The sequence below is a fragment of the Rhinolophus sinicus genome, linkage group LG06 (assembly GCF_036562045.2).
Source record: "Rhinolophus sinicus isolate RSC01 linkage group LG06, ASM3656204v1, whole genome shotgun sequence".
Classification (NCBI taxonomy): domain Eukaryota; kingdom Metazoa; phylum Chordata; class Mammalia; order Chiroptera; family Rhinolophidae; genus Rhinolophus; species Rhinolophus sinicus.
In genome coordinates this window covers 156,077,689-156,093,944 of record NC_133756.1, presented here as the reverse complement: position 1 = coordinate 156,093,944, position 16,256 = coordinate 156,077,689, and the positions used below count along the sequence as shown (strand labels likewise).

The window sequence follows — 16,256 nt, the reverse complement described above, 5'->3', positions numbered from 1 at the left end:
ACTGAGTGTATGTATATGTGCTAATATTTAAATTTTATTTTTCTTTCTTGTTTTAGTTATTTCCTTCACTGTTTACTACATCTGTTTTTATTTTATTTCCAGCAGACACTAGCGACTGGTGTATTGAGAGAAAGGAAGTAAAGGATAAAATTATGGTATTAATGAGCATTTATGAAATTTCTAGATAAAAATCAGAATCACAAGCTAGTTGCATTTATTTCCAAAGTATAGATGTTAGGTGAATAAACTGTCTCTTAAAAACATTAAGACGGCTTAGACATAGGTTTGAGAAAGTGAAAAGATGCTTTTTCTTTGAAACTGCAGCTCTGAAAATTAGTGTTCATTAACTTCATTAAGTTTATAGCTAACAATTAGCCCAAAATTGAACATTTCAGCTTGAATAAATATGGCTGGACTCTGACGGTTGAGTAACTGCTAGCTAGGTGATACTATGAAGGAAGAGTGCATGGAAATGAGATGGGAAATGAAAGTAAGAAGACCAATGTGACTGGAGCAGAGCATGACAGAAACTGTCATCACTTATAATGTTGCTGAGGAGAAAGGAAAAATTCTAATAAAGAAGAAAGCCACAGAAAGCCAGGGAAGAGTTTAAATAGAAAGGCATGATCAGATTTGCAGTTTTAACGTTCACTCTGGTTGCAGGTGAGAGAACGGCCTAGGTGGGTAAGAGGAGATTCAAGGAGACAAGCTAAAAGTCTACTGCTAACAGGTAAGTCTATTCCAACAGACTAGGCAACAAATAATAGCCCAATAAAGAATAACAGCATTGGAGATGGAAAGAATTGGAAATAGGTGAAATACTTAGGAGACCGACAGACAGGACTAATAAAATGACTTAATTTTATTAGAGAGGTATCATACATTTAATTAGTTTCTAGATTTATGTCCTGAACAATTAGATGGATAGTAGGAGCATTCACAGAAAAAGGATCAGGTGTTTTTTTTGTTGTTTGGAGGACACAGTAGAGAGAATATGTATTCCATTTTGGACATATGTATTAAGTTTGAGATGTCTGCTGAATAAAACAACTGTGCACACAGACCTTCCAATCAGCATTTTAGTAGTTTACTCTAAAAGTCAAAAAAAGTTAGGGAACACCCGAAACTTGAGGAAAATCTCTAAAAAGAGAGCCTAAATAAACAAATGGGAAAAACAACTTGAAAGAAATAGGTAATTCAGGGAACAGAAAAAAAACGTATGTGTGTGCATGTGTGTAAAAATGAGAAGCAAGTACATCATTAGATAAAGAACAGTATACTGTTTAACAAAATACACTCAAAAAAGACCTTGGAAATTTAAAAAATATAGCAAAAATTAAAACCTTGAAGGTGTGAAGTCAGGCTGAGAAAATTTGAGAAAGTAGAACAAAAATAGAAAGAGTTAAGAATAGAAAGGGTTAAAGAATAATGGGATAAAAGATAAAACTAAAGGCTAAAAAAAGCAAAAGTGATAAAGTTAACAATGAAATAAGAACATAAAATCTGTCACAAATTAAGGATATACTGTAATGGTTAACGGTATGTCACCTTAGCTAGGCTATGCTGCCCAGCTGTTTGGTCCAATACCAGTCTACATGTTGCTGTGAATATATTTCTTAGATGTCATTAACATTTACATCAGTACACTTTGAGTAAATGACCCTCCATAATGTGGGTGGGCCTAAGAGCAAAGAAAGGGTTCAGGGAAAAGGAATGCGGCCTCACGAATGCAACATAAAACCCTGAGTTTCCAGTACTGCGGATTTTAGACTCAAGACAGCAACACCATCTCTTACCTGAATTTCCAATCTGCTGGTTTGCCCTGTGGATTCTGAACTTGACAGCATCATGTGAGCTAATTCCTTAAAATAAATCTCTCTAGGTACATATCCCATTGCTTCTGTTTCTCTGAAGTACCCTGAGTAATACAAACTCTGGTACTGAAAGTGATTCCAGAGAAAGAGAATCTTAAGGATGAGTTTTCTTTTTGTTTGTTTGCTTTTTAGTATTAGTTTTCTGAACTGGTTCTGTGGTTTCTGAAATTGGTTCTCTAATCTGATTAGATTTAATGGCACTAATGACTCTATTTCCAGTAAAAAGTGACCACTAAAAGTCCATGGCATGATGTGGCAACAGAAATAGGCAAAATATCACCAATGGATAGATACTCCTAATCAAATCCTTGTAAGAGTACCAGTTTCTGGTGATCATGTATTTGATACCTTAGAACATTTCAAAATAACAAGGATGGGATTGGCTGGTTGCTCCTAAATTGCACTGGATAAAGTGAGGAAATATAAGGACATGCTCAAGGATTCCAATTCTCAGCTCAAGCACCACATAAATAACCTGAAAGTTTTTATGCCTGCCCTGAAAGAAATCCTTGTCCCCTGTAGCTGTAGGGCTGAGACTGCTGAAAACTAAACCCCGAGTCTCACACCAAGACCAACCTGGCTGTAGGCATTGCTGAATGCCTACTCTGCTAGAGCAGAGACCAACAGAGTCCCTGATAATGGCACCATTCCCCAGGGTGATCGGTCAGCTACCTGGTGGCAGGTTCACTGCGTTGGACCACTTCCATCATGCAAGTGACAGTGTTTTGTTCTTATTGGAAGAGACACCCTGGATATGGATTTGCCTCCTCTGCACACAATGCTTCTGCCCAAACCACCATCCATGGACTTGTAGAATACCTTATTCAGTCATGGTAGCCCACACAGCATGGCTTCTGGTCAAGGAACTCACTTCACAGCACATGAAATGCAGCATTGGGCCCATGCTCATGGAATTCACTAGTCTTCCATGTTCCCCACCATCCTGAAGCAGCTGGCTTCACAGAACAGTGGAATGGCAATAACAAACATTGGTGAGCTTTTGAAGAAACAGAATCCATCATCTACTAACAGTGGAAACTTAAGTGTCACAGCCACCATGGAATACCGTTTTGTTAGTTTCTTAAAGATAAATGGATGTCAGACGCAGGCACGTTCAAGGTGGCTGTGGATAAATCAAATGGCATATTTCCATACAAAGGAATAAAAATATCGAAGTATGCTACATAGATGAACCTCAAAAATATGCTAAAAGAAACAAAACAAAAAACAGACTGTATGTACAATTCCATTTATAAAATGTTCAGAAAAGGCAAATCTATATACAGAACTGTATGCTTGAAATAGGTGAATTTTATGGTATAAAAATTTTGCCTCAATAAAGTTGTAATAAAACATGCATCACAGCACTAGTCATAAAGGCCTATAACTAAAAGCTACCCAAATGCCCATCAACAATAAAATGGATAAATTGTAATATATTCCCACAGTGGAACAATAGACAGCAATGAAAATAAACAATCTGCAACAAACACAAAGAAATATCACATAAATGGTGAGGAAAAAAAACTAATTTGTGCTATTCCAAGTCAAAAAGATGTTTACACTTGGGGATAGTCGATTCATGTTCTGTTTCTTGAGCTGGGTGAAGGTTCTATGGACTGGGCTCACCTTGTGAACACTTATGGAGCGGTACATTTATGATAAGTGCATTTTGTATATTTTTATATTGAGAGTTTCTATTTTAAAAATCACCTGTAATCCCAGAAAAAATACTGAAGCATCAAATGTTCTTCAATGAGGTATGGTTAAAAAAAATTATGGAATACACACATATTAGTAGCCATGCTTGGATGCCCACCAAGTATCTACTCACCTCTTCCTCTTTCCTTAAAGAATAGATCCCACCCTTAGAAACATGGTGGGATTCCTGATTAGTGTAAGCTAATGGTTTTCAAGGTGTAGTATGTATACTCCAAAGAGTCTCCAAGATCTTTAAAAGGCCAAAACTCTCCACAAAAAAACCTGCTGGGATTTTTATTTAGATTACACTGCATTCACAGATCAATATGGGGAGAAATGACTTTTTTTTTTTTTAATTAAAAATCTTTTTTTACTTAAGTATAGGTGGTAAACAATCTTACAGTCGTTATATTAGTTTCAGGTGTACAATATAGTGATTTGACATATTTATACCTTATAACATGATCACCCCATTAATTCAAGTAATCATCTCTACCATGTAAATTTATTACAATATTATTGACTACCTTCCCCTTCCCTTTTTATCCATCCTTCCATCCCCTCCCCTCTGGTAACCATCCTTTCGGTCTCTGTTTCTGAGTCTTTCCACATAAAAGACAATATGATATTTGTCTTTCTCTGCCTGGCTTATTTCACTTAGAATAATACCCTCTAGATCCATCCATGTTATCGCAAATGGCAAGATTTCATTCTTTTATTGCTGCGTAATATTCTACTGTATATAGATCACATCTTTACCCATTCATCTATCGATGGACACCTAGGTTGCTTCCTCATCTTGACTATTGTAAATAATACTGCAATGAACACAGGGGTGCTTATCTTTTTGAATTAGTGTTTTTGTTTGCCTTGGATAAATATCCAGAAATGACACTGCTGGGTCATATGGTATATCTATTTTTATTTGGAGTAATCTCCATACTTTTTTCCCATAGGGGCTGCACCAATTTGCAGTCCTACCAGCGTTCCCTTTTCTCCACATCTTTGACAACACGTGATATTTGTGAACTTTTTGATAGACTATGTGAGGTAGTACCTCACTGTGGTTTTGATTTGCATTTCCCTGATTAGTGATGTTGAGCATCTTTTCATGTCTGTTGGCTATCTGTACATCTTTTTTGGAGAAAGGTCTTTTCATGTTCTCTGCCCATTTTTCAATTGTATTGTTTTTATGTTCCTGAGTTATATGAGTTTTTTATATATGTTGGATATCAACCCCTTATTGGATATATCATTTGCGAATATATTCTCCCATTCAGTAGGTTGTCTTTTTGTTTTGCTGAAGATTTCCTTTGCTGTGTGGAAGCTTTTTAGTTTGATGAAATCCCATTTGTTTATTTTTGCTTTTGTTTCCCTTGCTCGAGGGCATGTTATCCAAAAAGATATTACTCAGACTAATGTCAATTTACTTATGTTTTCTTCTAGGAGTTTTACGGATTAAAGCCTTACATTTAAGGCTTTAACTCATTTTGAATTTGTTTTTGTGTATGGTGTAAGAAAGTGGTCCAGTTTCTTTTCTTTTTTTATTTTGCACGTATCTACTCAGTTTTCCCAATACCACTTAACAATATTGAGTTTTCAAACCCATAAGCAAAGTGCATGGCTATTGATTTAGGTCTTTAATTTCACTTAGCAATGTCTTATACTTTTCAATGTATAAGTCTTTCACATATTTGTCAGATTCATCCCTTAGTAGTACAGATTTTTTGATACTATTTAGTGGTTATTATTTAATTTTATAATTTCAATTTTTTTGTGTCAGAAATACAACTGATTTTTATGGTGATCTTGTATCACATGGGTTGGGGCTTCAAGAAGACTTGCAGCTTTTGCCTTCAGCCTTTGGAACACTGCCCTGGGACCATCATGACATGAAAATATCTGGATTAAAAGACCAATGAGGAAAGGAAACAACTCAACTGGAAAAGTTTTCATGTTTTAAATTTTTTTCTCTTTGCTTCTTCTGTGCGGAATGGTCTTCATCCAGGTATCTATCTGCACTGCATATTCTGGTCTGAACTCAAATGTCACCTTCTCAAGGAGGTCATCCCTTGCCATCGTATAGCAACTTAGCCTCCCCACCCCAACTTCATCAAATGTTGCATTACATTGCTTTAATTTCTTCATTGCACTTATTTGATTACTAACACAACCCAGTACCTAGAATGGTGCTGGACACATAGTAGATGCTCAATAACTATTTGCTGAATGAATAAACACTATTTTTTGCAGGCAACATTCCATTTGTTTTCTACATATATCCATCAGGGTTAAATAAACGCAGCAGGAACAGGGACTATTACTATTATGTTTCTTTACTATTATTGCAGTTTGAAAATGAACTTTGCAATTTGATAATTTAAAAACAGCAAGTTACTTTCTTTGTGTGTGCAATAGCATTTGTTTGATCCAATATATCAAAGGTTCTTATCTTCAACCTAAGGCAAGCATATAATTTCAAGCTGTTTGGAGTAAAGAAGACTAAAAACAATCCTGACAACATCTTTTCAATAATAGAACAGAGAGATAGTCTTACCTCTAGAAAATATCACTACCTATTCAAAGTTTTGAAAAAAACCTCAATGAATGTGGTTACTTCAGTTAAAATTCAGCAGACTGAACATGAAAACTATTCTGGAATAACAAAATATCTCTGAGACGTTAACTGACAAGAAAAAGAGAGGAACTGAAGTGAATTTTAAATATTAAACAGTGAAGGAAAAAGTGACTACTACATCCTCTATTTACTGATCTAGTTGTATAAATGTATGTGAGATACGGTTTTTATGTACTGTTCATAGAGCTGAAAGCTACAGTAATAGGTAAATTAATGAAGAGATGGAGATTTGGAGAATTGGAGAATATCTATTACTTCAAAATTTTACAAACTTTCATTGAGTGCTCACTGGATGCCAGATATTGGAATTATTTGCAATAAAAGAAGATAACTTGAATTCAAACCCTGAACTCTAGAGCATTTAATTGGTGGATTACAGAGAGATTGATTTCAAGACTGAATTACCCACAATGCAGTTTTAACCTCTCTACAGCCATACTACTGTTTAAGAAGTAGTTGCCAACTTCTGGTTTAAAACATCTACACAAAGAGCAATTAATTTCTCCCAACAGGGGTTCAAAATGTCAACCACATCTGCAAGTTCTCCTCAAGGCCATCCAAAATAATCTTTAGACATACTCTTTAGACACACAAAGTAATTTTAGCACTGATAAAGGCAGGCTGGGATTTTTGTTTTTGTTTTTTGTTTTAATAAGAACTGCTCTGGTACTTGATTGTCACCTGTCTCAACATTTCCCCCACACATCATAAAATTTCCAAAATGATGTCTGAATAAGGAACACAAACCCTTCCATTCTTGGCAGACACACCCTATTTTCCAAGCAAAAACACCAACAAAACCAAGAACTTGTTAGACAAAACAGTCACGCAAAACTTCCTACACAAAAATTTGCTTAGTACAAAATATTTCTGCTTGGTATAGTATGAAATACTAGCCTCAGATTCTAAAATTTAGAGGGGAAAAAAACAAACCGGAACACTGGTATCTAATTATTTACAGAACAGCCACCACTTCAAATCACTGGTTCCTAATCATACTTCTAAACAACATAAAACATAAGTTTTAAACTTGCCTTATACATATTCTCAAAGCATTCTTTGTGTGTATGTGTGTGTGGGGAGAGAGAGAGAGAGAGGGAGAAAGGGAAATGGAGAGAGGAAGAGAGGGGGAAAAGGGGAGAGGGGGAGAGAGGAAAAAGGGAGAGGTGGAGAGAATATGAATAAATGAATAAATTAACCAGTTACCCCTTAGTTATTAACTAGATTCCTGTCAAGACTGGGCCAAGATCAGACACAATAAATGAAATATGCTTAAAAGTATATTTGTTCCAGTTTTAAGAAGGATGCTATATATTTAAACTCAGAATCAAGGAACACAGCCAATAACTAGAAAAAATAATGAAATGAATGAACAACTGGCCCAACATGATAGTGTCAATTTTAATAACCCAATCTGCAAAGCTAGAATTAAGTCTTTTTTAAAAAATGTTTAAAAAGAAATAGTGAACAGTAGCTTCCCTTCATAATTCAGATAAACAGAAGACAACATACAATACACATATATGGTTTGCTAAAACCTGAAAGAGAAATAACCTAACGACCCCATTTTTCACCAGGCTAAAATCTTAGAACACTTTTCTTTCCACATTCTTCAAAATGCATTTATAATTTGAGTCTCTACCAGCATCAAGATTTTGTCTACACTTGATATATTGTGTATCATTCTTTGTTAATGAAAATAAATAGCTTTAAAAATTGCAATAAGCTGACATCAAATAATTTGCTTTCCATTAGGTTTCTAAATGATGCCAAAATGTTCCACTTGCCCAAAGCTGCTGTTATCTAAATAGGATCTATCTACTCCAATAATTCTTTACTAATTAAAAATCATTTTTAAATGGGAACAATTTGAATTATCAAGCTGAAGTTCATTCTATTTTCTATCAGATTATAAAATAATCAGTGTAGGAGGAGGAAGGATGTTAGAAGAGGGTAAAAGGGGTCAAACATATGGTGACAGAAGGAAAACTGACTCTGGGGGGGTGAACACATAATGCAATATACAGATGATGTATTATAGAATTGTACACTTGAAATCTATGCAGTTTTGTTGACCACTGTCACCCCAATACATTTTAATAAATAATAATAATGATCAGTGAGTGTAATGTACGTGAGATATAGGAATAACCAAGTCTTACCTTTGTCAGTTGTTACTTTTTCTACACATCTGAAAAAAATGAGAATCAAGTATTAAATGAACAATCTCGCACTTTCTTACAATACAAATATTTATCTCTTTCAGGCTCATCCATAGTGATGCAGAAAGCATTTAATGCAATGTTTTCCAATAGAATCTTCTGCAATGATGGAAATATTCTGAAGCTGCACTGTCCAATATGGTAGATGCACGTGGCTACTAAGTACTTGAAATTGCTAATATAATTGAGGAACTGAATTTTTTATTCTGATTAATGTAAACTTAAATAGCAATATGTAGCTATCATATCTCACAGCATACAGCTATAGTATCATTCAAAACAGTTGTTTCTAACTGTAAAAATATATTAAGAACAAGAAAATATTACTAATTTTGTTATACTAAGTGGTTATATAAGAAAATGTCCTTACTTTACACAAATGAAGTAACTAGAACTGAAATGAAATAATGTTTGAGATTTACTCTTAAAATACTTCTTGACAAAAGAAAAAGAAGGCTAAAAGGGATAGAGGTAGCAAGAATGGCAAAATCTCAGTAATTGTTAAATCTACCTGCTAAACAATAGGGTTTCATTATATTATTTTATCTATTTTATATTTGAAAATTTTCATACTAAAAATGTAACGAACCTAAAGAAAACTCTAATATTATCATTTGTGAAACCCAAAGTCAAAATCTATTTCAAAAAAGGCAACAAGATTAGACCTCAGAAATAAATGTCATTTGCACTTTACAAGTAAGACAGCCACAATAAAGAGTTTAATGTGTTATAAAGTACTAACTTAATTTGTTTTTAATTTGGGAAATTTCTATCATATGTAACTGTTGAGTACAGTATGATGAATCCCCCTTTATGCCCATTACCCAATCACATAAACACCCCTTAGATCTTTACCATAAAGATGTCATACAGGATCTCTGAGCAGTACAGTTTTCTGACAATAAATTTAATACAAATGACGACTCTTATTTTACAAAAGAATATCCAAGCAAATACAGAAGCCACAGCATAACACAAATTCTGTTCTCTTTAGAAAAAATAGCTTCCATTTTTTCATTTCAAATTTAAAAAATATGGAGTTATATTTTTATTGTAACTTTATTTTAAATTATATCACCAATGGCCTAATTAGCAATTAATAAAAGATAACTGCTAATCATCTTAATTCTAAATAAAAAGTACAGAAATAACTGCTAAAAACAGAATAAACTTTCTGAAAATCTTTGGAATTGTTTCAATGTTTCTACAACCCTATTGATCACCATATAAGAAAAACTCAGGATTTCGTCTTGTACAACTGAAGCCTTCTCCAAAGAGCTCTAAGTTTTTTCAATTCAGAATATTACTGCCTCTTCATTCTCACTATCCATGATCCTCACCTTTTCCTTACAAAACAACAAAGTGTCACCCAAAGGTTTATTATCATTTTATTTTTATGAAGAAAATAAACGAAAAATGGAATTTCATATACCAGAAAATAGAGCAGTATTTGTTTTCTTCATTTGTAACCCATCTGAACCTGAAGGAGTAGCTCTAAGAATAGTCGGTTTTAGTCAATATGGTTACTCAACAACTAAATTAGAAGTTTAAGAAAGTATTTAATGGGGTTTTAAATTCTGATAAACCAGGACTTATTGGTAGAATTAAAAGCCTTTTTGCATTTTAACCTAGTTTAACAATTACACTGTTCCCATATTAGTAGAAAGTATGGATGTTTTATTTTATGAGTAACAAACAATTTGTGGAATATTTTTTTAAAAAATATAAACGACTATATAAATATCTGAATTTGAAATATAAGAATCTTAACTCTAGGATTTATTGGCTAAAAGACAGCAAATGATGAGCCTAGAGAGTACTGATACATAACTTTTCTTCAAATTTGGTTTCTTTTTCCTATTAGCCTCTAAGTTTAAATTTATAATGACTAGCATTTAACTTTATGCCTTTCTCTTAAGTACATTCACTGAAAAAATTTTAATTTCCCATAACAAAGATATCCTACTGTTCTCATTAACATCTGAACATTTCAACGCAAATGGAAGTTGTTATAAGTTTAAGAAAGTTTATAAAAACTGGAACCTAATTATCATCTAACTATAAAGCGCATTTCACAAATTATAAATTATCAGTTATAGAAGAAGCAGATTTAAAGAGGTTTAGTGACTTGCCCAAGGTTACTTACTGAGTAGTAGAAACTGGGACCTGAAACTGTCTGCCTTAAGTCCAACGCTTTTTCTACTATATTATTTTGCCTTCTAATAGGAAAAGAGGTTTCAATTAATCCAAACCTCTATATTTATTGACCTTTCAAGCTACTGTACACTTTGCTGTTTCTTCAATCATGAGAAACAAATGTAGGTTAAATAGTTGATTATTGGTCATTTTTAGGGGACAGTGTTGGGATATGAAAAAAAAAATCAACTGAATGGAACAAGTAATTAACACAGAGATTAAATCTCTTCCTTTTTAAAAAATCGTCATAATGTTATTTGGAAAACAGACATGTCAAGGTCAGAAGGCACTTGACCAGGGTTCAGTAAACTGATACTCAAAACCTCCTGAAATGTCTTAAAGGATTAAATTATACTTCCTACTTAATTAGTTTTCAAATTTATTTTTATCACTCTGAAAATCTGTAAACCAGGCACACATTTGATAAACCTCTACTAATCAATGTCTCTCCCCGTTATACTGCAAGGTCCTTAAAGATGAGGTCCGTGTCTCATGTATCTTTATAAACCTAGCTCAGCACAATACCAGGCCCAGTAACTGCTCAATCAAGGTTTAGCAAGCTGAAATGCTTTAAGACTCCTCTGATTTCCAGAGCATACAGTAAATTGAAAATGTGTAACAAAAAATTACTACCATAAGACCTAGCTGGACCATCAGCTCTAATGCGTCTTTTGGAGCAAAAATTAATATGACCCGCTCTTAAATTTTAATATAAGACCGGGTATAATATAATGTAATACCAGGTCTTATATTAATTTTTGCTCCAAAAGATGCATTAGAGTTGATTGTCTGGCTAGGCCTTATTTTCGGGGAAACATGGTATGAAAATTTTAACAATCCGGTCCAAATTACCTAATCTAAAATACATAATCAAGAGATAGTTCTGAGTCTGAAGGAAGGTAAAAGAACACTAATACAGTACTACCTCGGTTTTCGAACGGTCCAGAAGACTGTTCAAGTCTGAAACGTTTGAAAACCATTTCTTTTATGATATCGGATGAAGAAAGGATACTAAGACTATATTTCTCCCCACAGTAATATTAAGGAGAAAAAAACTGAAACAATTTAACTAAGTCATCTTTATCCAAGTTCAACTGTTGTAACATTTATATTATGGAAGTAAAAAGACTCAGTAATTTTTGGCCAAGAGTTACAGAAAAAAAACAAACCATGACAGTGGGTAAAATTACTACTCTACGTATAATTATCTTGAGATCGTTCTATAAGCAAAGCTGGTGGACCGGTGGAAGGGAAATATGTCAAGGTATATTTAACTCTCAAATGGGTAGGTGAGAATGGAAGGGAACTTAAAAAATACATTAAGTTATTAACCTTCCTATGTATGGTAATAAGAAAAAACAGGACAAAAATCCAATTTGGCAGAATTTACATGAAAACACACCACTTATACCTCTATCACGTCACTAACACTCAAACCAATAGCTTTGTGTTAAGTGCTTCATATGCTGTATCTAATTCTCACAAACAGATCTTAGAGGGATTAACATTATGTCCTATAGATGAGGAAACTGGGGTACAGACTGTTTAAGAAATTTGTCCAAAGGATTTGTATCCAAATAAGCCTAATGATGTGTTTCAAATTTTAACTAATGTGTTTCAAATTTCAAATCTACTGGGTCTGATATAAGCCAAATCTTGCCACATTCTGTTGGTGGGGTTACTTTAAACTCAGATTCCCTCCACCTTCAGTTTTCCCTGCTTTTACTAATTTTTTTCACTTGACAAATGATGTTTTCAGTAACAAATTAAATGGCTAATGTGATTAATTTCTAGAATTTACAAATACGTGTGCTTCAGCGTTTTCAATATAGGGAACACTGTTTTAGTAAATAATTTTACATATTTATGTTTCTGGTTCCTCTACTATCTCTAGGAAATAAAGGAATTCCTTTCAGATTAGTCTAATTTTAAGGACGTTTCTACATAAAAATATATACAAAAACATATGCTACTAGGTATAAACAAAAAAACTAGTACCTCTCTAAATTTGTTATATGAAAAACTACACTTAACAAAATTGAGAGAGCCACGCACGTTTTTACCCTACCAGTAAGCACCAGACTTCTAAAACGAGTGAAAAGTGATGTGAAAATTTAGTGAAGTGAAAAAAAGCTACATAAAGATACTAGTACAACGGGCTCTTGAACTAATTAAAGGGAGGAAGGGACGGACACACTTCTGAAGGCTAAGACTGCGCTGTCGATTTCTTAATGGGGATGTGATGTAATACTGGAGAACTGCCGTAAGAGGGAAAGGGACAAGCTGACAAAGGGAGTGCAGGTGCCAGAGTGCGGGACAAGCGTGCGGCGGCTGGGAACGGATGAGTCACTAGGGAGCAGAAGAGGTGTATCCTACAAAGAACGAGTTCACAGAGTGGGGAAGTGGCTCGACCGAGGACACGGGGAGAGGGCCAGAGAGTGATAAGACAGCTACCAGGGAAGCAGTGTCACATCTGGCGTGCGAGCCGGCAGGGGGCAGAACAGGCACGATGTCACGTGGAGTGGGCGCTACGGGAGCCGAGAGGGTGGCATGAGGACCGAGGGGGGTCTTTCCCACCGCCTGAAAGACTGCGTTACTCACAGGAGTCGCGGACTCTTCTTGCCCTGAGCTGGAGACGGGGGCTTCGCGGCCTGAGACTGCTGCCCTGGGGCGTCCGGAGGCCTGGCGCTGGGGCTGCTCCTCCGCCGGCGGGGATACTCGGCCTTCCTCCGGCGGGACACAGCGGCAGCGGCGGCGGCGGCAGCCGCCGCAGCGGCCCGGCCCCGGTCCCGACCTCCCCTCAACACGCGGCTGCTAGTGGTCCCCGCGGGCGCCGCCGCCGCCGCCTCAGGGGGCTGCTGTTGGGGCTCCTCTGGAGCCGCCTTGGCCACCGCCGCCTCTCCCCCTTCCTGGTCCTGCTGCTCCGGGGGTCTCGGCTCTTCCGTCTCCCCCGGCATCGGGGCTCGTCCGTCCCCCACCCCCTCGTCCCAGGAGGCGGAGGCGGAGGCGGAGGCGGCGGCGGCCGCGGCGCTGCTCCCCCCGCCCCCCTGCCTCCCGGAGCGTCCTCCTTACTCTCCCTCTGCGCTCCTCTCCCCCCTCCCCTCCGCCTGGCTCCGAGGGCGCCCCCCCCACCCCCCGCCACTCAAGAGCCGCTACTGCTGGCGGAGCGCGCGCGCCCCCCCGACACAGACGCGCAGCAGGCCAATCGGAGAGGAGGAATGGTTTCCTTGTCCCGCCCCCCGCAGTCTCTCACGCAACGACGTACCGGATTTTCCCTTCAACCAATCAGGAAAGGCCTCCAACGGAGCGCGCGAGGTTTCCTTCCCCGCACACCCGTTCTCACCGTTAAACGGCTGCGTCTCGCGACAATCCTAAAGTGACCTTTTTCCACCCTCCGGAGCTCCACGCGCGTTAGGGGCAGTAGGAGGGGTAGGTCTCCCGAGGAGGTTGGTGGGAAGAAAACGCACCTCTTTCCCCGCCTCGCGCGCACCCTGGAGTGGCTGCGCGCGCACCTGCCTCCCTAAGGAGCCGCTAATGACACAAGGGCTCTAGTCTTCTTCCTTAAGCCAGGGAAGTAGCCTCGGCGTTCTTCTGCCCCACCCTGATCCCACTTTCCTGTAGGTGGTCTTTCTGACCCCAGCGCAACCAAGGCTTGCAGGCAGAAAGGGGAAATTTTTTGAGCTGTCGCTTTTCCTTTAAGAAAAAAAGCCCCGTCCGCTGCCGGATGAAAGTCTCTAAAAAAATGGCGGCAGTAGAACAGAGGCGGGGTCGTGAGGGCAAGGAGGACCCGCCTCTTCGGCGCATGCGCATGGTTAACTTGGCCAAAGGCATCTTGGGAGATGAAGTCCTACTTATCCTATGCTTTAGAAAAAAAGATAGGAAACCAGAGGAAAAGAGGATGCTGGGGAGTTTCTGACTGGTGCACGGTGGGGAAAGTAGTTTAGTGTTTCCACTGGGTTTACTTTTCCATGGAGGGTGTGTTTCCGGGTTAGGGCGCGACGCCTGCGCAGACCCTTCCGCAAATGTTGAGCCCGTTGCTGATCCGGTTTTCCTGGGAAGATTTTCCCTACTTTTTTATTTGTCGTTGGCGAAGCATGTATGGAGTGGTCATGTAACAGCCCTTACCTTGGTTTTGGTTTCATGGCACCTCCTCTGGGGCTAGCATTCATGTCAGCAATATTCGTCTCGTCATCCTGTGTCTGACCTACTAACCTGTAAGCCCCTGGAGGTCAGGGACAAAATGGTTCCGTCGAGTCCTCGGGGCCCTAGCAAAATTCCCACCACATTTGACTCTTAATAAAAGTTTGCGGAAAGAATTGTGGAGTTGCGTTTTACCAGACATTGTCGAGACCACGGAGCTGGCGTTGGCTGCTTAAGTTGGCCGTGGTCCCTGGGCTGAAGGGAAGTTGTTAGTATGACCAGAGTCACCAACCCGGAGAAAACAAGGCCTCCCGCACCTTCCCTCCCTCACCTTCCCTCCCTCACGCTCCCAGCTCGAAAGCCACCGGGTTCTGCGGTTTTTAAATGTTTCTGCTGCACAGGAAGCACGGCCAGATTAGCAGCTTTGTCAGAATTTCTCTTACGTCCACTAGCGTGTGCAACTAAATCGTCCTAAAGCGTTAAACGGGAGTTTCCATTTGCTTATTTATAAGTTGGCATTTGGTGATGGCACAGTAGGCCTCTCACATTCTTTCCTTTCTTCCTTTCATCCATTATAATCAAGGAGTGATTCGCGGAACCAGTTTCTTACCCCTGGAAAATAAAGTATCCGGGGGTAAAATGCCTTAAAGCGGATGGAAACAAGATCTGGGGATCCAATTCTAAATTTCATATTAATCATTCAGTTAAACTGCAGACACAGTCCAATATTTGCAAGCCAAGTACTGAAGTGCATTTTTCCTTCCAGTATCTTGGCTAAGTTACCACTTCAGATTAGGCAAATGTTTTCTATTTTCTATTGAGTGTTTTTGCACTTTCATGGGGCTAATGGCATTTCAGTTGTAAAAACTGGCGCAGTGTGGATAGGAATTTTTTCAAACTCATGTTTGCAGTGAGCAGACTTTTGGAACAGTACTGACATCCAATGGCTGCTGAAAGTAATGCAGAGTGGGAATCTCCATTAAAGTCTTTTTTTATTTATTTATTGGGGTGACAATGGTTAGTAAAGTTACATTGGTTTCAAGTGTAGGTTTGTATAGTACATCCTTTATATATTACATTGTGTGTTCACCACCCCAAATCAGTTCTCCTTCCATCACCATATATTTGACCCCCTTTACCTTCTGGTAACCACTGAACTGTTGTCTGTGTCTATGAATTTTTGTTTCTTTGTTTGTTTGTTCCTTTGTTGCTTTCAGTTTTATGTACCAAATATGAGTGAAGTCATATGGTTCTTGATTTTTTCTGTCTGACTTATTTCGCTTAGCATAATCTCAAGATCCATCTATGTTGTGGCAAATGGCAGTATTTCATCTTATGGCAGAATAGTATTCCATTGTGTATATGTACCACATCTTCTTTATCCAATCATTTATTGAAGGACACTTTGTTTTTTTCCATGTCTCGACCACAGTAAATAATATCTGAAGAGTCACTAGGGAATAGAGAATGAGTGGATTCCTTTAG

At 37.9% G+C, this 16,256-nt stretch overlaps 1 protein-coding gene across 2 annotated transcripts in view; it reads right to left on the bottom strand.

Annotated features, from left to right (window-relative positions):
- The window catches only part of ZFP91 (ZFP91 zinc finger protein, atypical E3 ubiquitin ligase), a 34,608-nt gene extending 20,885 nt beyond the window's left edge, over positions 1-13,723 (bottom strand). The window contains exons 1-2 of one of the 2 annotated variants that reach the window (XM_019718895.2): positions 13,233-13,723; positions 8,376-8,404 (exon numbers count right to left, since the gene is read on the bottom strand). In XM_019718895.2, the coding sequence (XP_019574454.1) occupies positions 8,376-8,404; positions 13,233-13,588 (385 nt within the window). In that variant the 5' untranslated portion in view covers positions 13,589-13,723. The remainder of the gene's footprint in view (positions 1-8,375; positions 8,405-13,232) is intronic. The other variant, XM_019718897.2, reaches the window with a different exon arrangement.
- Positions 13,724-16,256: the final 2,533 nt, after the last annotated feature.